The sequence below is a fragment of the Mesocricetus auratus genome, unplaced genomic scaffold, assembly GCF_017639785.1.
Source record: "Mesocricetus auratus isolate SY011 unplaced genomic scaffold, BCM_Maur_2.0 Super-Scaffold_100007, whole genome shotgun sequence".
Classification (NCBI taxonomy): Eukaryota; Metazoa; Chordata; class Mammalia; order Rodentia; family Cricetidae; genus Mesocricetus; species Mesocricetus auratus.
The window spans coordinates 65,640,046-65,664,629 of record NW_024429191.1 but is presented as its reverse complement, the minus strand read 5'-3'; the positions used below and the strand labels follow the sequence as shown (position 1 = coordinate 65,664,629).

General features: G+C 43.5%; 1 protein-coding gene and 4 non-coding genes across 5 annotated transcripts in view; all 5 read right to left on the bottom strand.

Moving 5' to 3' along the window:
• Positions 1–24,584, bottom strand: part of Tex14 (testis expressed 14, intercellular bridge forming factor) — a 121,776-nt gene that overhangs the window by 86,441 nt on the left and 10,751 nt on the right. The window contains exon 2 of the mRNA XM_040749429.1: positions 16,533–16,669. Coding sequence (XP_040605363.1) covers positions 16,533–16,668 — 136 coding nt within the window. The 5' untranslated portion in view covers position 16,669. The remainder of the gene's footprint in view (positions 1–16,532; positions 16,670–24,584) is intronic.
• Positions 5,552–5,768, bottom strand: LOC121141710. The gene has a single exon (XR_005878664.1). It is a non-coding gene; the product is annotated as a small nucleolar RNA U3 (small nucleolar RNA).
• Positions 12,127–12,343, bottom strand: LOC121141709. Its single transcript, XR_005878663.1, has one exon. It is a non-coding gene; the product is annotated as a small nucleolar RNA U3 (small nucleolar RNA).
• LOC121141647 lies at positions 22,414–22,577 on the bottom strand. The gene has a single exon (XR_005878611.1). It is a non-coding gene; the product is annotated as a U1 spliceosomal RNA (small nuclear RNA).
• Positions 24,417–24,580, bottom strand: LOC121141636. Its single transcript, XR_005878603.1, has one exon. It is a non-coding gene; the product is annotated as a U1 spliceosomal RNA (small nuclear RNA).

Here is a 24,584-nt window from a genome sequence, read left to right as displayed (position 1 = left end):
GAATGTTGAGATTACACCAAGTCCAATGTCTCTTTGTTTGTTTGTTTGTTTTTGAGACAGGCTCTCATTATGGCCTGGATGAACTGGAACTCTTTCGGTAGACCAGACTGGCCTCTAACTCACAAAAATCTGCCCACCTCTGTCCCCCAAGTGCTGGGATTAAAGGTGTGTGCCAAAATACCCAGTCTGGCCTCTATTTAATAAATTCCATCTTGTGATCAAAGTATCAGAAGTAAAATTGGACATGATGGCACACTAGGGAAGATAAAGCAATGTCCTGAATGAGGTGCCACATACTACTGTGTGAGATGCTGTCTCCAAACAAAGTTCCAGATGGAAACACCTTTTCCCCCTCATTCTAGTCACTGGCCTTCTACAGATTTCTTGCCTTCTTGGTGTTCTCACACACTAGTTTTATATTCGCCGTGCCCCTTCTTCCACAAAACCTTTCAAGCCTGTTTATCTAGAAGTGATTTTTTTTTTTTTTTGGACTTCTAACCTTTCATGTCTTCCCCAACTGAACTTCAATTGTCCTTCAACTATCTAAGTGTCATTGCTTCACATAACCTTTCCTTCATCTCTTTAAGTCAAATACCTCTGATACTTGGTAATTCAGTAAATGCCTACCACCTGCATTCAGAAGTGTAAGGACTATGAATGGCCTTATATTCTGGTAAGATCTCAAGGACAAGACTGGGTGTGATAACACACTCATGTAATCCCAGCACTGGAGGGAAAGAGGTACATGACTATTATATATTGAAGGCAAGCCTTGGCTACAGGAGACCCTGACTCAAAAAAAAAAAAAAAAAAAAAAGGTGGGGGGGACTCTAGAGCTGTAACTTACGGTAGACTGTTGGCCTGCCTAACATACACAGAACCCCAAGTTATATTCCCAGCACTGAAAACGGGGGAGAAAGGAAACAAAAACAAGTGGTGATAGCACACACCTTTAATCCAGCAGAGGCAGGCAGATCTCTGTGAATTCAGGCCAGCCTGGTCTGCAGAGCTAGTTCCGGGAGAGCCAAGGCTACGAACCCCAAGAATCCCTATCTCAAAAAAGCAAAACAAACCCAAATGGTGTTAATATATAAATAACTTAATAAAGAGGTCAAAAGCTGGGTGTGTCGGTGCACACCTTTAATTCCAGTGCTCAGGAGGCAGTGGCAGGTGGATTTTGAGGCCAGCCTGGTCTTCATAGTGAATTCTAAGACAAGCAGGACTATATAGTGAGAAACTGTCTGGAAAAGAAAGTCAAAAGACCTGGATTAAAATGCCTAAAGTCCTAATAACTACTTCTTCAAGGCAAGACCTAACATTAGCATGGTTTCCAGGTGCCGTTCTATTTAACTCAGTCCCCAAAACTTGACAGGAAGAAGGAATACTTCTACTACTACACTTTGGATGGGAACAGAGAAATACAGGACTTAAGCAATTTGCCAGGAATCATGAAGGTCTAGCCATATGGAATGGATTTCTCTGAGTTTGAGGCCAGCCTGGTCTATAAAGCAAATTGTAGGACAACTAAGGCTGTTATACAGAGAAACCCTGTCTTGAAAAACAAGTCATAAAATCCATAACTGGACCATACTGTCTCTATGACACAATGGAATCTTTTTTCTTTCTTTCATTCTGTGTTTTTTTTTTTTTTGAGACAAAGTTTCTCTGTGTATTCTTGGCTGTCCAGTAACTCACTCTGTAGACCAGGCTGGCCTCAAATTTGTGGAAATCCATTTGCCTTGCCTCCTGAGCACTGGGATTAAAGGTGGGTGCCACCACTGCTCAGGCAAAAGAACCGAACCTTCAACCATTTCCAAAACCACTAGAACCTAGAGGTGGCAGCTGGGAGCACTAAGATGCTTTCAGCATGACTAGTTATCACTGGAATGGCCAAAACCTAATTGGAGTTATGGAAACCTAACTTTGGGTAAGAGAAGGGGCTGAAAGTTAAATTGATTACCAATGCCCAGTGATTTAATCAATCACGTATGAAACGTCCTTTATAAAAAAAAAAATTAGTGAGGTGGTGGTGGTGCATACCTTTACTCCCAGCACTTGAGAGGCAGAGGCAGGTGATGGGGGATGTTCTTCTTTTATATATGTTTCTCTTATTGGTTGATGAATAAAACACTGATTGTCCAGTAGAGGGAGAAAGATAGGCGGGGCAAGGAGACGAGGAGAATGCTAGGGAAAGAGGCAGAGAGGTGCCATGAAGAGACACCATATAGAGACTAGGAAGATAGGACATGCCAGGTGTTCTCTGGTAAGATAAGGCCTTGTAGAAATACATAGATTAGTAGTTGTGAGTTAATAATTAAGACAGAACTAGCCAGTAAGAAATCCTAGCCATTGACCAACAGTTTTATAATTAATTTAGCATTCATGTGTTTATTTGGGGCTGAAGTGGTTGTGGGGCCAGGTTGGAAAGAAACTCCAGCTACAGGTAGGCAGATCTCTGTGATTTCAAGGCAAGCCTGGTCTACAGAATGAGTTCCAGGACAGCCAAAGATACACAGATACACAGAGGAAACCCTGTCTCAAAAAACATAAAAATAAAAGAGTAATTTTTTTTTAAAAAGGGGCCACATAAAGATGGAAAATACACAGAGTCTGGATACGGTATGTTATTGTGTTGCCTTTGAATTGGTTGATTGCTGAGGAAGGAGCAACAGTTGCTAAAAGACATTTGATTAAAATGCTGCTAGATTAATCCAACCTATATAAAATGCCTTGGCTTCAAATTTTAAGTCTAAGGACATGTCAATTTGGAAAAGAGGTTCTGCTCTTGTTTCCACAGATGATGAAAAGCTGTGGGTTCCTTCCAGACTAATATGGTTTGATCAAGCAAGACTCCCTGAAGCAGTGGCCCAAGTAATTCAACATCCAAAACAGCTGAGATGATGCAGCCTCACAGACTACAACAGCCAGGATTTGGGCAAGGTTCTGGGTTTTCTCAGGATCCCCTTGGGATTGACAGTGCCCCCAAACAGCAGGAAGCACTTTGGAGAGAACTACGCTCACATTCCCAAATAATGTTTATAAATGTTTGTTTTCATTTAAATAAGATTGGTTATACATGGTTAGTGGTCACAGCTAATCTTTCCTTCCTTCCTTCCCATCCTTCCTTCCTTCCTTCCTTTTTGGTTTTTCGAGACACAGATTTCTCTGTGTAGCTTTGGAGCCTATCCTGGCACTTGTTCCATAGACCAGGCTGGTCTCAAAATCAAAGAGATCCACCTGACTCTACCTCTCAAGTTCTTGGATTAAAGGCATGCGCCAACAATGCCCCAGCCTGCCAATATCTTTCTAAAAATTAGAAGGGAATATGATATAGAAATGAATACTTGGCATTGGCATGGATTTTGGTTTATTGATACAAATTTAAGGTCAATTTTGTTATATATATATTTCTATTTTTGTTTAGGTACTATGTTCATGCAGCTCTCTTAAAAATGTAATGAATAATTAAATACAGATTACAGTCGCCTATAATAGTAAAAACTTATGTTACGTTTTTCTAGATATACAGGGATTTATTCCAAATACATAGGCATTCTAAAAAACCTTTCAAAGACCTACAGAATATGGCATTTAAAATGGTTTACTAGGATTTCTCATGACACTGAGACACAACTGCTTCTGGAAACACCAATTATGTCAGAGAGGAAGATGGGCATTGAAGAAACTGGTTCTGGAGTTTGCCTTCAACATGACATGAATAGCCATTTGGACAAGAAACTGCTCTTGCCTGGACCGTTTAAAAGTAGATTTTCAAAACTGGACAAGGAGGTTGCAAACAAAAGTGATTGCTGAACGTGACAAGGAACAGGACGGTCCTTCAAATTTCCTGTTTCTTTAAAAAGTCTGCCATAAACTGGGCAGTGGTGGCACACGCCTTTAATCCCAGCACTGGGGAGGCAGAGGCAGGAGGATCTCTGTGAGTTTGAGACCAGCCTGGTCTACAAGACAAAAAACATAACAAAACCAAAAAAAAAAAAAAAAAAAAAAAAAGTCTGCCACACATTTGGGACCTATAGGCTGAAGATTGATACCCCAACGTTACAGAGAAACTTTGGGTGACAGTCCAGACAGTGAGATGTCTCTGTCAATTCTAAAGTTTATATATTAAGTTTATATACTATCCTTGTGTGGTGTTTTTTTTTTTTTTTTGGAGGGGGGAGGTTTCCAGACAGGGTTTCTCTGTGGCTTTGGAGCTTGTCCTGTAGACCAGGCTGGTCTGGAACTCACAGAGACTGCCTGCCTCTGCCACCCAAGTACTGGGATTAAAAGTGTGCACCACCTCCCGGCACTCGGGAGGCAGAGGCAGGCGGATCTCTGTGAGTTCGAGGCCAGCCTGGTCTACGGAGGGAGTTCCAGGACAGCCTCCAAAGCCACAGAGAAACCTTGTCCTGAAAAACCAAAACAACAAAAACAAACAAACAAACAAACAAACAACCAAAACCAAAACCGTGTGCACCACCAACCCCCGGCAGATAACTGTTTTTGTTACATATAATTTTATTATGTTAAAGTTAAAACCTTCCTTTTTATCTAGACAGGAAAGGAATGGTGGGGGACATCTTTTTGTATGCTGTGAACATATGTTTCTCTTATTGGTTGCTTTACGCCAACGGACAGGGAGGATGTAGCTAGGCAGGAAGTATAGGCGGGGCTACCAGACTAGGGGAATTTAGGAAGAGTGAGTTGCCAGAGAGACGCCATGTAGGTAGTTGCTGAGGGAGAAAGAGGCTCGAGCAGGACATCACCAGTAAGCTAACACCATGTGGAAATACATAGATTAATAGAAACGGGTAAATAATTAAGAGAGAGCAACCAATAAGAAGCCTGAGCCATCGGTCAAACAGTTTATGATTAACATAAGCCTCTGTGTGAGTATTTGGGACTAAATGGCTTCGAGACCAGGTGGAACAGGCAGTATCATGCAATGATTCTCCAGGCATGTTGAGGCGAGGCAGCAGCCTGAGGCATGGAGGAGAGCTCATGGAGACAGGATCAACTGACTTGACTGCTTTGCTTTTCTGATCTTCAGCTTGAAGCTTGAAAACAATTCTCAGTCTCCGGGTGTTTTTGCTACACCAGAGCTTTACTTACTAATAAAATAAAAGAAGCTGCAATATAACTAAAACACGGCTCAGAAACAGAATCTTTTACACTTTGTACCATGTTTGTCTTCATAGGCATTAGTATATGAGTAAAGGAAGGTAAAACCAAAAGCATCACTCTGGCAGATCCAGCGACAGGCTAGGGCCAGTGCCTTGGTAGTTGTTATGAGATGGTACTATGTATAAAAGCAAGGTATAGGCAGGCGTTATTGGCGCCCGCCTTTAATGCCAGCACTGGAGACAGATGTCAGTGAGTTGGAGAACAGGCAGGCATGCAGGGCGAGTTCATAAGCCGTACTCGAAAACAACAAAGAAAAATCCTGCCGAGAAAAAGCATAGAAAGGAAGGCGTAAGCGCATCCCAAAGCGGTGGGTTACAAGCAGGGTTTAGCACGTCTTGCTGTCGAGACCATCATAAAAAGACCGAAGTCCACTCAGACTGCGTTCCCTCCCTCTCACCCTCCCATAAGGGAGAGAAGAACGATCATCAATGGCAAGAGGCAGCTGCAGAAAAGCAGCACCTGGAGCCGGCTTCACGCTCAGGAGGGAACACTACGTCTCGTCCTCGTGGTTTCGGGTGCTCTACACAGTCAGAGAAACTTCTCTAGTAACGAACTATAGAAATGATCCCTGAAAGTATAGTCTTAACTCCAGGCCTGCGCGCTCGCCACACTCAACCCAGCGCGCTCACATCTTACTAACGGCGAGCTCGGCGGAGCTGCTCGCCGCCTTTCGCTTTGGCGCTGTTATTGGAGACAACATTTGCACACGCGGTGCCATGTTCTCCGATGAACAGCTCCCCGCTACCAAGTCCACCGGGCACATTTGAGTTGCTACACTTTTCCAAGTCTAGGGGGAAAAAAAAAAAAAAAGCCACACTGGCACCTGATTTGCATACGATCGCTAATCAGCCAATCGCCTGACGGTTCTCTGCCGTCCCGCCCCACTTACGCCTGCGTCGGGTCCCCAGACAGACACTGGTTGCCACACCCGGCCCTGCCGCCGGGGGTCGCGCTTCCGCCCTGCGGGGGCCCCCTTCACCGAGCTCTGCACTGCATTCACCCCCTTCTGCCCCAAGCAAGGGGTGCCGCGGAGCCGCTTGGCGTTCGCGGGCGCACGCACGTTTGGACTCCTGACCCAAGCCAGAGGCCTTTATTTAGTGAGGAAGAAAACGGAAAAGTACGACGGGACAGTGGCAATTGAACGGCTGCATACTATTTTGAATTGCACAGTCTTAAATCTTTAAAAAAAAAATTGATGTAATTGGGACAAGGTTTCCCTATATATCTGGCCTTGAAGAAGTAGTTATTAGGACTTTAAGCATTTGAATCCAGATCTTTTGACTTTTTTTTTTTTCTTCTTCCAGTTTCTCACTATATAGTCCTGTTTGTCTTGGCATTCACTATGTAGCCCAGGCTGGCTTTCAACTTCAGTGATCCACATGCCTCTGCCTTCAGAATGTTGAGATTACACCAAGTCCAATGTCTCTTTGTTTGTTTGTTTGTTTTTGAGACAGGCTCTCATTATGGCCTGGATGAACTGGAACTCTTTCGGTAGACCAGACTGGCCTCTAACTCACAAAAATCTGCCCACCTCTGTCCCCCAAGTGCTGGGATTAAAGGTGTGTGCCAAAATACCCAGTCTGGCCTCTATTTAATAAATTCCATCTTGTGATCAAAGTATCAGAAGTAAAATTGGACATGATGGCACACTAGGGAAGATAAAGCAATGTCCTGAATGAGGTGCCACATACTACTGTGTGAGATGCTGTCTCCAAACAAAGTTCCAGATGGAAACACCTTTTCCCCCTCATTCTAGTCACTGGCCTTCTACAGATTTCTTGCCTTCTTGGTGTTCTCACACACTAGTTTTATATTCGCCGTGCCCCTTCTTCCACAAAACCTTTCAAGCCTGTTTATCTAGAAGTGATTTTTTTTTTTTTTTTGGACTTCTAACCTTTCATGTCTTCCCCAACTGAACTTCAATTGTCCTTCAACTATCTAAGTGTCATTGCTTCACATAACCTTTCCTTCATCTCTTTAAGTCAAATACCTCTGATACTTGGTAATTCAGTAAATGCCTACCACCTGCATTCAGAAGTGTAAGGACTATGAATGGCCTTATATTCTGGTAAGATCTCAAGGACAAGACTGGGTGTGATAACACACTCATGTAATCCCAGCACTGGAGGGAAAGAGGTACATGACTATTATATATTGAAGGCAAGCCTTGGCTACAGGAGACCCTGACTCAAAAAAAAAAAAAAAAGGTGGGGGGGGGACTCTAGAGCTGTAACTTACGGTAGACTGTTGGCCTGCCTAACATACACAGAACCCCAAGTTATATTCCCAGCACTGAAAACGGGGGAGAAAGGAAACAAAAACAAGTGGTGATAGCACACACCTTTAATCCAGCAGAGGCAGGCAGATCTCTGTGAATTCAGGCCAGCCTGGTCTGCAGAGCTAGTTCCGGGAGAGCCAAGGCTACGAACCCCAAGAATCCCTATCTCAAAAAAGCAAAACAAACCCAAATGGTGTTAATATATAAATAACTTAATAAAGAGGTCAAAAGCTGGGTGTGTCGGTGCACACCTTTAATTCCAGTGCTCAGGAGGCAGTGGCAGGTGGATTTTGAGGCCAGCCTGGTCTTCATAGTGAATTCTAAGACAAGCAGGACTATATAGTGAGAAACTGTCTGGAAAAGAAAGTCAAAAGACCTGGATTAAAATGCCTAAAGTCCTAATAACTACTTCTTCAAGGCAAGACCTAACATTAGCATGGTTTCCAGGTGCCGTTCTATTTAACTCAGTCCCCAAAACTTGACAGGAAGAAGGAATACTTCTACTACTACACTTTGGATGGGAACAGAGAAATACAGGACTTAAGCAATTTGCCAGGAATCATGAAGGTCTAGCCATATGGAATGGATTTCTCTGAGTTTGAGGCCAGCCTGGTCTATAAAGCAAATTGTAGGACAACTAAGGCTGTTATACAGAGAAACCCTGTCTTGAAAAACAAGTCATAAAATCCATAACTGGACCATACTGTCTCTATGACACAATGGAATCTTTTTTCTTTCTTTCATTCTGTGTTTTTTTTTTTTTTGAGACAAAGTTTCTCTGTGTATTCTTGGCTGTCCAGTAACTCACTCTGTAGACCAGGCTGGCCTCAAATTTGTGGAAATCCATTTGCCTTGCCTCCTGAGCACTGGGATTAAAGGTGGGTGCCACCACTGCTCAGGCAAAAGAACCGAACCTTCAACCATTTCCAAAACCACTAGAACCTAGAGGTGGCAGCTGGGAGCACTAAGATGCTTTCAGCATGACTAGTTATCACTGGAATGGCCAAAACCTAATTGGAGTTATGGAAACCTAACTTTGGGTAAGAGAAGGGGCTGAAAGTTAAATTGATTACCAATGCCCAGTGATTTAATCAATCACGTATGAAACGTCCTTTATAAAAAAAAAAATTAGTGAGGTGGTGGTGGTGCATACCTTTACTCCCAGCACTTGAGAGGCAGAGGCAGGTGATGGGGGATGTTCTTCTTTTATATATGTTTCTCTTATTGGTTGATGAATAAAACACTGATTGTCCAGTAGAGGGAGAAAGATAGGCGGGGCAAGGAGACGAGGAGAATGCTAGGGAAAGAGGCAGAGAGGTGCCATGAAGAGACACCATATAGAGACTAGGAAGATAGGACATGCCAGGTGTTCTCTGGTAAGATAAGGCCTTGTAGAAATACATAGATTAGTAGTTGTGAGTTAATAATTAAGACAGAACTAGCCAGTAAGAAATCCTAGCCATTGACCAACAGTTTTATAATTAATTTAGCATTCATGTGTTTATTTGGGGCTGAAGTGGTTGTGGGGCCAGGTTGGAAAGAAACTCCAGCTACAGGTAGGCAGATCTCTGTGATTTCAAGGCAAGCCTGGTCTACAGAATGAGTTCCAGGACAGCCAAAGATACACAGATACACAGAGGAAACCCTGTCTCAAAAAACATAAAAATAAAAGAGTAATTTTTTTTTAAAAAGGGGCCACATAAAGATGGAAAATACACAGAGTCTGGATACGGTATGTTATTGTGTTGCCTTTGAATTGGTTGATTGCTGAGGAAGGAGCAACAGTTGCTAAAAGACATTTGATTAAAATGCTGCTAGATTAATCCAACCTATATAAAATGCCTTGGCTTCAAATTTTAAGTCTAAGGACATGTCAATTTGGAAAAGAGGTTCTGCTCTTGTTTCCACAGATGATGAAAAGCTGTGGGTTCCTTCCAGACTAATATGGTTTGATCAAGCAAGACTCCCTGAAGCAGTGGCCCAAGTAATTCAACATCCAAAACAGCTGAGATGATGCAGCCTCACAGACTACAACAGCCAGGATTTGGGCAAGGTTCTGGGTTTTCTCAGGATCCCCTTGGGATTGACAGTGCCCCCAAACAGCAGGAAGCACTTTGGAGAGAACTACGCTCACATTCCCAAATAATGTTTATAAATGTTTGTTTTCATTTAAATAAGATTGGTTATACATGGTTAGTGGTCACAGCTAATCTTTCCTTCCTTCCTTCCCATCCTTCCTTCCTTCCTTCCTTTTTGGTTTTTCGAGACACAGATTTCTCTGTGTAGCTTTGGAGCCTATCCTGGCACTTGTTCCATAGACCAGGCTGGTCTCAAAATCAAAGAGATCCACCTGACTCTACCTCTCAAGTTCTTGGATTAAAGGCATGCGCCAACAATGCCCCAGCCTGCCAATATCTTTCTAAAAATTAGAAGGGAATATGATATAGAAATGAATACTTGGCATTGGCATGGATTTTGGTTTATTGATACAAATTTAAGGTCAATTTTGTTATATATATATTTCTATTTTTGTTTAGGTACTATGTTCATGCAGCTCTCTTAAAAATGTAATGAATAATTAAATACAGATTACAGTCGCCTATAATAGTAAAAACTTATGTTACGTTTTTCTAGATATACAGGGATTTATTCCAAATACATAGGCATTCTAAAAAACCTTTCAAAGACCTACAGAATATGGCATTTAAAATGGTTTACTAGGATTTCTCATGACACTGAGACACAACTGCTTCTGGAAACACCAATTATGTCAGAGAGGAAGATGGGCATTGAAGAAACTGGTTCTGGAGTTTGCCTTCAACATGACATGAATAGCCATTTGGACAAGAAACTGCTCTTGCCTGGACCGTTTAAAAGTAGATTTTCAAAACTGGACAAGGAGGTTGCAAACAAAAGTGATTGCTGAACGTGACAAGGAACAGGACGGTCCTTCAAATTTCCTGTTTCTTTAAAAAGTCTGCCATAAACTGGGCAGTGGTGGCACACGCCTTTAATCCCAGCACTGGGGAGGCAGAGGCAGGAGGATCTCTGTGAGTTTGAGACCAGCCTGGTCTACAAGACAAAAAACATAACAAAACCAAAAAAAAAAAAAAAAAAAAAAAAAGTCTGCCACACATTTGGGACCTATAGGCTGAAGATTGATACCCCAACGTTACAGAGAAACTTTGGGTGACAGTCCAGACAGTGAGATGTCTCTGTCAATTCTAAAGTTTATATATTAAGTTTATATACTATCCTTGTGTGGTGTTTTTTTTTTTTTTTTGGGGGGGGGAGGTTTCCAGACAGGGTTTCTCTGTGGCTTTGGAGCTTGTCCTGTAGACCAGGCTGGTCTGGAACTCACAGAGACTGCCTGCCTCTGCCACCCAAGTACTGGGATTAAAGGTGTGCACCACCTCCCGGCACTCGGGAGGCAGAGGCAGGCGGATCTCTGTGAGTTCGAGGCCAGCCTGGTCTACGGAGGGAGTTCCAGGACAGCCTCCAAAGCCACAGAGAAACCTTGTCCTGAAAAACCAAAACAACAAAAACAAACAAACAAACAAACAAACAACCAAAACCAAAACCGTGTGCACCACCAACCCCCGGCAGATAACTGTTTTTGTTACATATAATTTTATTATGTTAAAGTTAAAACCTTCCTTTTTATCTAGACAGGAAAGGAATGGTGGGGGACATCTTTTTGTATGCTGTGAACATATGTTTCTCTTATTGGTTGCTTTACGCCAACGGACAGGGAGGATGTAGCTAGGCAGGAAGTATAGGCGGGGCTACCAGACTAGGGGAATTTAGGAAGAGTGAGTTGCCAGAGAGACGCCATGTAGGTAGTTGCTGAGGGAGAAAGAGGCTCGAGCAGGACATCACCAGTAAGCTAACACCATGTGGAAATACATAGATTAATAGAAACGGGTAAATAATTAAGAGAGAGCAACCAATAAGAAGCCTGAGCCATCGGTCAAACAGTTTATGATTAACATAAGCCTCTGTGTGAGTATTTGGGACTAAATGGCTTCGAGACCAGGTGGAACAGGCAGTATCATGCAATGATTCTCCAGGCATGTTGAGGCGAGGCAGCAGCCTGAGGCATGGAGGAGAGCTCATGGAGACAGGATCAACTGACTTGACTGCTTTGCTTTTCTGATCTTCAGCTTGAAGCTTGAAAACAATTCTCAGTCTCCGGGTGTTTTTGCTACACCAGAGCTTTACTTACTAATAAAATAAAAGAAGCTGCAATATAACTAAAACACGGCTCAGAAACAGAATCTTTTACACTTTGTACCATGTTTGTCTTCATAGGCATTAGTATATGAGTAAAGGAAGGTAAAACCAAAAGCATCACTCTGGCAGATCCAGCGACAGGCTAGGGCCAGTGCCTTGGTAGTTGTTATGAGATGGTACTATGTATAAAAGCAAGGTATAGGCAGGCGTTATTGGCGCCCGCCTTTAATGCCAGCACTGGAGACAGATGTCAGTGAGTTGGAGAACAGGCAGGCATGCAGGGCGAGTTCATAAGCCGTACTCGAAAACAACAAAGAAAAATCCTGCCGAGAAAAAGCATAGAAAGGAAGGCGTAAGCGCATCCCAAAGCGGTGGGTTACAAGCAGGGTTTAGCACGTCTTGCTGTCGAGACCATCATAAAAAGACCGAAGTCCACTCAGACTGCGTTCCCTCCCTCTCACCCTCCCATAAGGGAGAGAAGAACGATCATCAATGGCAAGAGGCAGCTGCAGAAAAGCAGCACCTGGAGCCGGCTTCACGCTCAGGAGGGAACACTACGTCTCGTCCTCGTGGTTTCGGGTGCTCTACACAGTCAGAGAAACTTCTCTAGTAACGAACTATAGAAATGATCCCTGAAAGTATAGTCTTAACTCCAGGCCTGCGCGCTCGCCACACTCAACCCAGCGCGCTCACATCTTACTAACGGCGAGCTCGGCGGAGCTGCTCGCCGCCTTTCGCTTTGGCGCTGTTATTGGAGACAACATTTGCACACGCGGTGCCATGTTCTCCGATGAACAGCTCCCCGCTACCAAGTCCACCGGGCACATTTGAGTTGCTACACTTTTCCAAGTCTAGGGGGGAAAAAAAAAAAAAAAAAAAAGCCACACTGGCACCTGATTTGCATACGATCGCTAATCAGCCAATCGCCTGACGGTTCTCTGCCGTCCCGCCCCACTTACGCCTGCGTCGGGTCCCCAGACAGACACTGGTTGCCACACCCGGCCCTGCCGCCGGGGGTCGCGCTTCCGCCCTGCGGGGGCCCCCTTCACCGAGCTCTGCACTGCATTCACCCCCTTCTGCCCCAAGCAAGGGGTGCCGCGGAGCCGCTTGGCGTTCGCGGGCGCACGCACGTTTGGACTCCTGACCCAAGCCAGAGGCCTTTATTTAGTGAGGAAGAAAACGGAAAAGTACGACGGGACAGTGGCTATTCAAGCAAGGGCTGCACACTCTATTCATTAAATTCTGTGGGTTAAGAGCTTTCTGGCTCCGTTCTGTAAACCTACCTCTTGGAAGGTGAAGGCAAGAGGACCAAGAGTTTGACGTCAGTCTTATAAATTTGAGGCCAGCCGTAGCTACTGAAATCCTGTCTAAAAAAAAATCAAAAACCAACCAAACCAACAAAAAAACAACGTTTTGAGATACTAGATTTCCTCCACCCTAAAAGAGAAAGGGGAGGAAGGGGAAAGTGAAACAATCCTCTGACCCATAGGGTAGTTACTAGCACAATTACTGGATACATACTGGATCAGTATTTAATCTGTCATATCATATTATTCTTTACCACCAGAAGGGTTTTCTCCTTTTTAAAAAATTAAAATTAGAAACAAGCTTACTTCACATGTCAATCCCAGCTCCCTCTCCCTCCCCTCCTTCCCTGTCCCCCAACCCTCACCCCCACCCAACCCTCCCAGCCCCCCCACCCAATCCCCACTCCACTCTCCAGAGGGGTCGAGGCCCTTCATGGGGAATCTCCAAAGTTTGTCTTATCATCTGGGTGCTCCATGTGTCCAGGCTGAGATAGCATCCTTCCATGTGGAATGGGCTCCCAAAGTTCATTCGCACACCAGGTATAAATAATGATCTAATACCCGAGGCCCTAAAGATTGCGGAGGCCTCCTCGCTGACATTCAAATTTAAGGGGTCTGGATCAGTCCCATGCTGTCTTGTCAGCCATCAGTCTGGGGTCCATGAGCTCCCCCCTTGTTCAGGTCAGGTGTTTCTGTGGGTTTCACCGGCCCAGTCTTATCCCCTTTGATCATCACTCCTCTCTGTCTGCAATTGGTTTGCAGGAGTTCAGTGATTATTTCCTTTTTTATAGGTATTGCATTACCTGTTATCATCCCTCACACACAGAGGGAAAAAGTTGGTCTCTAATTTTGTCTGGTACTAAGAGCAACCTGATGATCCTTTGCTAGTCTATTAGGAGACAGCCTCTCCCGAATCTCCTCAATATACTGAGAATTGTTTAGGCCAATATCCTGAGCCTGTTTCCTAGTGAACAAAGCACACCCCTATGAAAGAGGCCACATGTACTTTGTATCCTCCACCAATAGAACCTATCACAGATCCTTCCTCTAGACCCTAACACTGTTTTGTTTATCAGCCAACAGAATTCACTCTTACTCCCTGCGAGTAACATTCACAGATCCCTGTCTCTTAAGTCTTAAAAGTCACTGTGCTAGACAGACCTGAGTGTTTACTTAGTGTCCATACATTAGATGGGGCACGACTAATGCAAATTACAGCTACAACAAGAACTCCAGGCTTCTTGGGGTTTGGTTTTAGACAGGCTCTTTGTCCAAACTAGCACTAAAATTACACAGCACAATCAAGAGCATAGCCTTCTGTCTCGCTGATTACAGGTGTACCACTGGTCTCTATGAGATTGACCCTTATAGGCTTCTTCTATTTGATGAGGAAGGAAGGATTAGCTATGGAGTTGTGTCACTAGGGATGTTGATGCCAAGTGTCTGTCTCTGCCTGTGATCAACATGTAGCTCTCAGTTATTTCTCCAGCACGTGTCTGCTTGTGTACCTCAATGCTCCCTACTATGATGAGAATGGACTACCCCTCAAACTGTAAGCAAGTCTCCTATTAGATGCTAAGTTGCTCTGGTCATAGTGGGTTTTTTATTTTATTTGTTGTTTTTTTTCAAGACAGGGTTTTGCTGTGTAGCCTTGGCTGTCCTGGAACTAGCTCTGTAGACTACGCTAACCTCACAGAGATCCTCTAATTCCTGAGTGCTAGGATTAAAGGTGTGTGACACCACCGCCTGGCACCTTCATACTTTATAAAAATAGGTTTCTACTTAAGAATATTAAGTTTCTGTTTCTTAAATCTGATACAACCTGCAAAACACGAGGCCCCATTTACATGATGTATATTCTTGTCTCCTCTTTCATTGTATTTTCTAACCATCTCTCACCCCCATAAACATGTTTATTGCTGTCAATCTTTTACCTCACCCCTGTAAAAGGGACTTCTTTGAAATCCCAAATTGGGGTGAGATAGCCAGCTGGCCAGTCCCTCTAAAATCAAGCTTGCTATAACTGGATAATTGTGGGGCTGGTCTTTCTCCTCGAGATTTTCCAGTTTAACAAAAGTAAACCACCAGGTCAGTCCCTGGATGACAAGACCTAGTGCCTGCAAAGTTTTATTCTTCACTTCTCATGCATCATGTCCATGTGTGTGTGTGTGTGGGTGCGCGCGCGCGCACCCTGAGTATCTCTAGTTTCATTCTTCAACTTGTAAAAACCAAAGTTAACCTGTAAGCCCCACTTGCCCAAGGACAAGATAACTTCCTGGAATGCTGGGAGCTGTAGTTCTTGGGAAATAACAAGCCTCATAGTTTCTCCCCTACACCAGTTGTAACTGATCACATGTAGGAGGGAGGGTCAGAGGCAGAAAACATGTCAGGAAGTATGCTTGTCCCTGATTGGACCTGATGGGTAATGTAGTAAATTATAGATTGTGCTTTCTAAGCTTCCAAAAATGTGACTTAATGGACATTTCCTGGGAACCCAAGCATGGACCTGACCAGAGTACATCTTCCTGACCAGTGTTTAATTAAAGGCTGCTTCAAATTTGGCTCAAAATTGTGGAACTGGTTTTTCTCTAGAGAATTTCAGGGATTAACAACCTCTCACAGGCCATCCCCCCACTAGCCATGAGACTTTCATTCCATGGTGGAGGTGTCCCTGACACCCATACACATAAAAACAAATCTTTGAAAGAGGGATGTCTGTAAAGATGGTTCAGTATTTGGGAGAGCTTGTTGCAGGAACATGAGGACCAGAAGTTTGTTTGCTTGCTTTGTTTTTGTTTCTAATTTTAATTAAAATATAATTACATCACTTTCCCATTCCCTTTCCTTCCACTGCCCTTCTCACTCCTCAAACTGATAACCTCTTTTTCTTTGCCTTATTTTATTTTATTTTTTTGTTTTACGAGACAGGGTTTCTCTGTATTGTTTTGGAGGCTGTCGATCCAGCCCGGCCTCAAACTCACAGAGATCCGCCTGCCCCTGCCTCCCGAGTGCTGGGATTAAAGGCGTGCGCCACCACCGCCCGGCTGCCTTATTGTTAAAAGGAGCAGAGTTTTGATTTTACTACTCACATAACAAGCCAGGCACTATCCTACATACACCTGTAACCCCAGAAATGAGGGCGGAGAAGTAGAGACAGGATCAATGGGTTCTTAATGCTTTCCAGCCTAGCCAAAAGCAAGCCAAGCTCTGGGTTCAGGGAGAAACCCTGTCTAAAAATGAGTAAAGCAGAGTAATAGAAGAAGATACCTGCCACCTCTGGCCTCTGCATGTGCACCCGAACACACTACTCACAAATATACCTACACACAGACACAAATTTGAAAACTGAAGATATAGATGTTTTTTGTTTTTTTGAGGCAGGGTTTCTCTGTGTAACAGCCCTATTTGTCCTGGAACTCAATTTGTAAAGCAGACTGGCCTCGAAATCACAGAGATCCACACTGTTTCTTACCAAACACTGTTGAGAAATGTGGGTCCTGTTGTGTCTGCCATCTTAACACTACACTTACCTTTCTTAAGGATTTTCTTCACTTTCACATAATTCCCTTGTTTGGCATATTCAAGAAGCTGAGCTTCCAAGGAATCATCGGTTAAGGTACCAAGCTGCACCGGACAAGGGATTGGAAAATGAACAGCCCGAGACATTCTGTTTCAAAAAAGAACAATACATTATTCTAATACCTCACAAATACAAAGAAGCAAGATCTTTCTCTTTCCTCCTTCCTAAAGGAAAATTTCCTCAAAACCAGGACCCTAAAACAAACCCAAGGTTTCAGGAAATCAGCCATCCATTGATTCCCTGATTCCCTGAAAGCAGATAACTTCCAGCACACACCCAGGAGCCCAAAAGTTGCCCAAACAGGCGATTTTACTTACAGCACCAGTCTCAAATCCATAAAAGCTGCTCTCACCATTAAAGTCAAACTGAGCTTCTATTTTTTTTATTTCCCTTTGCCAGTCTAACTACTGCATTTTCCCCTCACTTCTCTGTGATGGTTTGAATAAGGATGGCCCCTATAGGCTCATAAACTGAATGCTTAATCATCAGGGAATGGGACTGTTAAAAAAGATGAGAAGGATTAGGACTTGTGGCCTTTTGTTGAAGGAAGTGTGTCACTGGGTGTGGGCTTTGAAGTTTCAAAAGCTCATGCCATATCCAATGTCTGTCTGTCTCCTTCATTTCTTTCCTCTCTCTCCCTTCTCCCTCCCTTCCCTATGCCTGCAGATCAAGATATAGTTCTCAGTTACTGCTCCAGTGCCATGAATGTTGCCATGCACCAGCCACTATGATAATGAATTCATCCCATGAAACTGTAAGCAAGCTCCCAATTGAAGCTCCAGCTCTCAGGAGGCAGAAGCAGGTGGATGTCTGTGAACTTGACAATAGCCTAGTCTACAGCCAAGAACATTACACAATCTCAAAAAACCAAAAGAAGAATATAAACTCTGAGAGGTTAAACTACAAAGGGATCTCAAAACAAACACACACAAGAGGAACTATTGCATTGCTGTGTAAATAATACAACATAGTGCATTATGTTTGTAATTTAGACTCAAGTTCTTGTCCTAGCTGTGACCTCCCTGTGTGACTGACAAGATCAGAATAGAAAGTGGCCACGTAGTTTTAGACCCAAGACCCCTAAAGTAAAGTTTTCCCTGGCTCAAAGCACTGGCCTTGTGGATTGTTTTGTGTTGTGGAATATTATTTTAAGGTGTGTTACATTTGTTTATACTGTGGAATATTTGTTTTAATGATGCAAAGGTATGTTGCTTTCTTCTGTTGCATTTGTTTAACTCTGTGAAGCTGTGATTCTTTGCCTGTCTAAAACACCTGATGGTCTAATAAAGAGCTGCTAGCCAGGATCGGCGGGGTTGGCGGGCAGAGAGAATAAATAGGAGAAATCTGGGAAGAGAGGAGCAAGAGAACGAAGAGAGGAGGATGCTAGAGGCCAGCCGCCCACAGAGTAAGAGTTCAAATAAGAAATACAGAAATAGATAAAGATAAAAGCTCAGGGGAAAAAAGATAAAGAGGTAATTTAAGATAAGAAAAGCTGGCTAGTGTGTGTGTGTGTGTGTGTGTGTGTGTGTGTGTGTGGCTTCACCATAGCATTATCACGTCCTCATAGAGAAGGCGTGACTCCAGGTCACATTGCTGAAATACCACCTCTTAAGATAGGAGGACAAGGGCTGGAGAGATGGCTCAGAGGTTAAGAGCACCAACTGCTCTTCCAGAGGTCCTGAGTTCAATTCTCAGCAACCACATGGTGGCTCACAACCATTCATAATAAGATTTGGTGCCCTCTTCTGGCATACAGGCATACACGGAGGTGTTGCATTCATAATAAATAAATCTTAAAAAAGATAGGAGGCAACAGGCTTATCTGCCTAGTCACTAGGACATAGGCTTGTACGACAGAAGGTGGAATGTGAAAGACAGTCAGAATCTGCAGTTAGGTTACCAGAGGACACAGGATGACCTACCCCTCCCACTGACCTTTGCTCCACCAGGATCATTGCAGCTGCAGCACACCCCCATTCCTTCCCCTCCTCCCTTCCCCTATATAAATCCCTTGATCACACTCCTGTCTTGGCGTCCTTCTTCACATCCCTGTCCTCCGTCTTTCTCCTAGGTGTACACCAGCCCCCACGTTGAATGTCCCGAGGGTCGGGGCAGGCTAGAAACAAGCCAAGCTAAGCCAGGCATTTATATATTTTTTTTTGGTTTTTCGAGACAGGGTTTCTCTGTGGCTTTGGAGGCTGTCCTGGAACTCGCTTGGTAGTCCAGGCTGGTCTCGAACTTAGAGATCCACCTGCCTCTGCCTCCCGAGTGCTGGGATTAAAGGCGTGCGCCACCAACGCCCGGCTCAGGCATTTATAATTAAGAATAAGCCTCCATTCATTTGGGAGCTAGATGGCAGGCCCACCAAAAGAGCAAAGAGTGAAAACCAACTACAGTTTTGTCCTTGCCTATTTCCAGAAATGTTTAAGCTATAATATATTTGTTTCTGCTCTGACCACAAGTAAGCATGCCACAAGGGTGGTTTATTTTCTCTTCATCTCTAAACAGGCACCGTTCTTGGAACTTGTACATCAAGACATGACAGAAACAGAAGAGACTCCTGGACATTCATGGTCGAGTCAACTAGCCTGAGCCATCTCCCTCCCTATTCCTCACCCTTATATCTGAAGTTCAATGGTACCCTATTTTTGGGACCCATTCACACTCTATGGGAGCTCTGTCTACTTTCTGTCAAGCTCCCACCTCTGAATCTATAACAAAACCTTTTTCCTAAATCCATTCTTCTATTGTCCATGAATTTCTTTCTTCAAATTTACAATGTAAGAGCCCAGAGGTCACTGACTCTGTAAATTTTGTGTAACTTTGAACTCCTGGTACCCTAACTCCTGAGTTAAAGTGCCCTTCCCCAAAGAAAGTAAGCCTCTATTCCTACCCACGTTCCCCATATTATAATCTAAGAAAAATGATCCAACACAGATGAAGATACTTAACTCTTCATCTGTTAATAAGGATAAAAATAACCAGAGTCATTGAGAGGTTTAAGTGAGCTAATACATGTTATTTATTTTTTTTTTTTTGGTTTTTTCAAGACAGGGTTTCTCTGTGTAGTTTTGGAGGCTGTCCTGGCACTGGCTCTGTAGACCAGGCTAGCCTCGAACTCATAGAGATCCGCCTGCCTCTGCCTCCCGAGTGCTAGGATTAAAGGCGTGAGCCACCAACGCCCCGCGAGCTAATACATGTTAAATGCTGAGAACTGTGTCTGGTACCCAGCGAGTTCTCTATAGCCATTAATGTGCATGAGAACATGTAGCGGTTTGAATAAGAATGCCACCATAGGTTCACTCACACATTTGCATGCATAGTCCCCAGGTGGTGAAATGTTTGGGAGATTAGATGTGGCCCTGTTGAATAGGTGTGGAATAGTGTTGAAGGAGGTGTGTCACTGGGAATGGACTTTGTTGCCTTCAGGGTGCAAAGCTCTCAGCTACTGCTCTAGCACCCTGTCTGATTCCTGCCACAGACTCACCGTCTAAAACTGTAAGCAAGCCCCAATTAAAGGCTTTCTTTTATAAGACTTGCCTTGGTCATGGCGTTTCTTCTCAGCTATAGAACAGTAAGTGACCAAGACAAAACAACACAGAGAAACTTGACCTTTTTTCATGTGGTACAACCTGAATGAGTCCCCCAAATTTCATTGGTGGAAACTAGAGCTCCAATGTAGAGGTGCTGGGAGATAGAGCTTTTAGAAGTGTCTGGTTCAAGGAGTACCACACCTAAGAGTGAATTGGGGCCTTTTTATTGTTGTTTTAGACAAAGAGGTTTGTTATCAAGGGAATGGGATGCATAGTTACAAATAATGGTCATAGCCCCATTTCTCTCTCTCCTCCTTCCTTCTTTTCTGTCTGCCTTCTTTCATAGGATAAGGCAGAAACAAAGCTCCCAACTAGATGTAGCTCCTCTTGTCTTCTAACTTCCAGAACTGTGAGAAATAAATCTCTGCTGGGTATGGCAATTAACTTCTGTAATAATCTCAGCACTTGGGAGGTCAAAAAAGGATTATCATAGCAAATGTTGATGCTACTACTGGGCTACCTATACAGTTCCAGACCCTGAGTTATAGGAGACCCTTCCTCGAAAAAAAAAAAAAAAAAGAGTGGGGCATGGTGGTGCCCTCCTGTATTCTACCAGATGGGAGGGAGGCAGAAGCAGGAGAATCAGGAGCTCAAAGTCACAAGCTTGTAGGCAGGAGGATCATCACACCAGGTTCATGACCAGCCTGTACTACAAGAAATCCTATTTGTGCCCCACCCCCCCATAAAAACGCAGGGTGTTGCATGTTGGAACTCTGCTGAGGCTACTGTTTTCTACAGAGACCATTCCTAAGATAAACAAACCAACACTGTATTAGTAAGACCCTTCACTATGTAGCCCTGGCTGTCCTAGAACTCACTATGCAGATCAGACTGACCCCGAACAGATATGACTACCTCTGCCTCCAATAAGAACACATCTTCTAATCTTTCCAAACAGTTCCACCAATGGAGACCAAGTATTCAAACCCATGAGCCTATGGAGGCCATTCTAATTTAAACCACCATACACACAAATAATTTTCTATTTATTAAAAATTATCCAGCCATTTTGTTAAAGCAGTACAAAACAAGTCACCTACCTACTGTTGTCTTAACTGTGACAGTGACTGCATGAGACTTTTTTTTTTAAGTTGCTTCCCCATGACCTCCACAGCCACAGGGTTTTTTTAAAAATAAGATTTATTTATTTATTATGAATACAACATCCTGCCTCCATGTATGTCTGCACACCACAAGGGGACACCAGATCTCATTATGGATGGTTGTGAGCCACCATGTGGTTGCTGGGCACTGAACTCAGGACCTCTGGAAGAGCAGTCAGTGCTCTTAACCTCTGAGCCATCTATTTTTTATTTGTTTTTTTATTATCATATATATATTTAAATTAGAAACAAGGTTGCTTCACATGTCATTTCCAGGTCCCTCTCAGTTTCCCTCCCCTCTTCCTGTGCCCTCCCACCAGCCCCCCCAATATCCCCTCATTTCCCCAAGGAGGGTGAGGCCCTCCATGGGGGTGTCCAGAGTCTGTCATTTCATCCAGGGCAGGGCCTAGACCCTCCCCCAAGAGTTCAGGGTGAGAGTGCATCTCTCATTGTTGGATGGAGTCCAAAGTCTAGCCCCGAGACTTAATTTAAAAATAATTCAAATCTAGTCAGGAGACTCAATGATTGTACACTAATGAGAAGTACCACTTTCTGAATTTATTATTCTCTGACTAAATGTGAAAAGTGCTTTTAAAATTTTTAGAGAAATCCTGTCGCAGGGAAAAAAAAACAACCTAGTACATTAACATTACAACCTTCTTAAAGAGGCAGCATGAAGTACTGGTCTAAGTGGATGCTTTGATAGAAAGATACTACCACTCCATTCGTATTATGGGACTGGAGAGACAATGCATATGCTAAGAGCACTTGCTGCAGCCGGGCGTTGGTGGCACAAGCCTTTAATCCCAGCACTCGGGAGGCAGAGGCAGGCGGATCTCTGTGAGTTCAGGCCAGCCTGGACTACCAAGTGAATTCCAGGACAGCCTCCAAAGCCACAGAGAAACCCTGTCTCGAAAAACCAAAAAATAAATAAATAAATAAGCACTGGCTGCTCTTCCCGAGGATCCAGTTCAATTTCCAGCACCATACTTTAGTTACAGGGAGTCTTACACTTAACATAGCACAACACACCCACACAAGATCAAAAAGTTTTTACCACACCTAAAACAGTTGAGAGAAGTTAAAGTTTGCTCTAACAACAATAAACAGGGAGTCTAACATTGGACAGCCACACCAGGGGAGAGCGCGAACGCAGTCCCCCACTACCACAAATTATGCAGTCGAGTTTCCCGCATTTGGGGAAATCGCAGGGGTCAGCACATCCGGAGTGCAATGGATAAGCCTCGCCCTGGGAAAACCACCTTCGTGATCATGGTATCTCCCCTGCCAGGTAAGTATGAATTGAGACGGCCTCAGTACTACCCCACTGATCATCGACACACTATTAAGTCATGGTAACTTATACTACAAATTCCTTTGGTCTTTGGCTGGAGACTACACAGTTTGTTTATATGATAAAGATGAGAGCATAAACTCTTTAATACTTGCTGAAAATACTTCCACGTAAAGAGAAGTACTACTATAGAGACCAGCGTTATATATTTGCATATCCCCTCCCCTTTTAGTGACGTCTCCTCAAGGTTTTCTTCGCTTTTCTCTTCCGGTTGCGTTAACTCTAAAACCATTCCTAGCTATTATCATTACAGTAAAGAGTTGTTACATTTTTCTTGCATATTTTACTGTTAACCAAAGTTTCGGAAGACTGCTCTCAAGAAGGCAGCAAGACAGATTGTTTTAAGTCAAAATCGCTGCTGTATTTAAGAGAATCAACCAAATCCTTGATGTTTCCATTTCCCCAAATTCAGAAGAAAATTCTGTGAACCACAAAATTTCCATGAGGACTGAGTACTTGTAAAATGTTGTCCGGATTTAAACCGACTCTTGTTCTCATAATGTATGCAGCCTTACCATGTGCTAACTAATGTGGGGCAGGAGACATGGTTTTGCTGCTCTTGGCAGGAAGTCTGAGTTTGGTTCCCAGAACCCATGTCCGACTGCTCACAGAACTTTATAAAAGTGCATGTAAGGCTTGTGAATCTTGCAGTGCCTTCAGAGACCAAAAGAATACTTCTTCCCATTGCAACCAGAACTAGAAACAAATACATAAATTAAATGTTCTCGTTGAAACTTAAAAGGAACAAATAGGAAATGGGTTGGAGAGATGGCTCATTGGTTAAGAACAGAGGTCCTGAGTAAAATTTTCAGCAATTACATGGTGGTTCACAATCTATAATGAGTTCTGACGCTCTCCTCTTCCGGCATGTAGGCTCTATGTGTAGATGTATAAAATATGTAAATATTTTAAATGTTTTTTAAAAAAGGATCAAACAATACTCCTAAGCTTAACCTGTTTTTCAACAATAAAAATGTCAGGGTAAGCCAGGCATTGGTGGTATACGCCTTTAATCCCAGCATCGGGAGGCAGAGGCAGGCGGATCTCTGTGAGTGAGAGACCAGCCTAGTCTATAAAAGCTAGTTCCAGGACAGCCTCCAAAGCCACAGAGAAACCCTGTCCTCCGGGGTAAAAAAAAAAAAAAAAAAAAAAAAACCAACCAACCATGTCAGGGGAAAAACATGAACATAGCCTCCCCAATCACTACCACAAGTTTAATCCTCACAACTTCAAGGTAAGAACTAGAATTGTCCCATCTTCATGGTGGGGGAAAAAACAAAAAACATGATGAAATGACTAAGGTAATGCCATCCTGTCCCTTCGTCTACGTCGTCACTTCTCAGCCTTTCATCTACAACAGCCACCTCCACTCTGGCAACACTTCAGGACTGTGCATGACTTTAGCCATGGTCCAAATGTATTATTTAGTGTATGGAAGATACATCTGAGCCTTGGAAAGAAAGCAGATGTTACCAGGTCACTCTAAATCCCTCATTAATGTAACCCACCTCCCCTGAGCACTGATGTAATTATGGTTTTATCCTAAAATATGTTGTACCCTTGAGGTTGGACACCAAAAGACTTTACAGAGGTATTAATAAAAAAGGACTAAAGTCACTCCTTTAACCCCAGAGGCAGATGAGATGGATCTCTGGGTTTGAGGCCAGCATGGTCTACAAAGCAAGTTTCAAGACAGTATTATAGGCTATAGATAAACAACACCCCAAAGCAAACAAACATAAAACTCTTATGAAAAGCCGCTTTTCTTTTTGAAACAAGATGACCAGGGGAGAGCGCGAACGCAGTCCCCCACTACCACAAATTATGCAGTCGAGTTTCCCGCATTTGGGGAAATCGCAGGGGTCAGCACATCCGGAGTGCAATGGATAAGCCTCGCCCTGGGAAAACCACCTTCGTGATCATGGTATCTCCCCTGCCAGGTAAGTATGAGT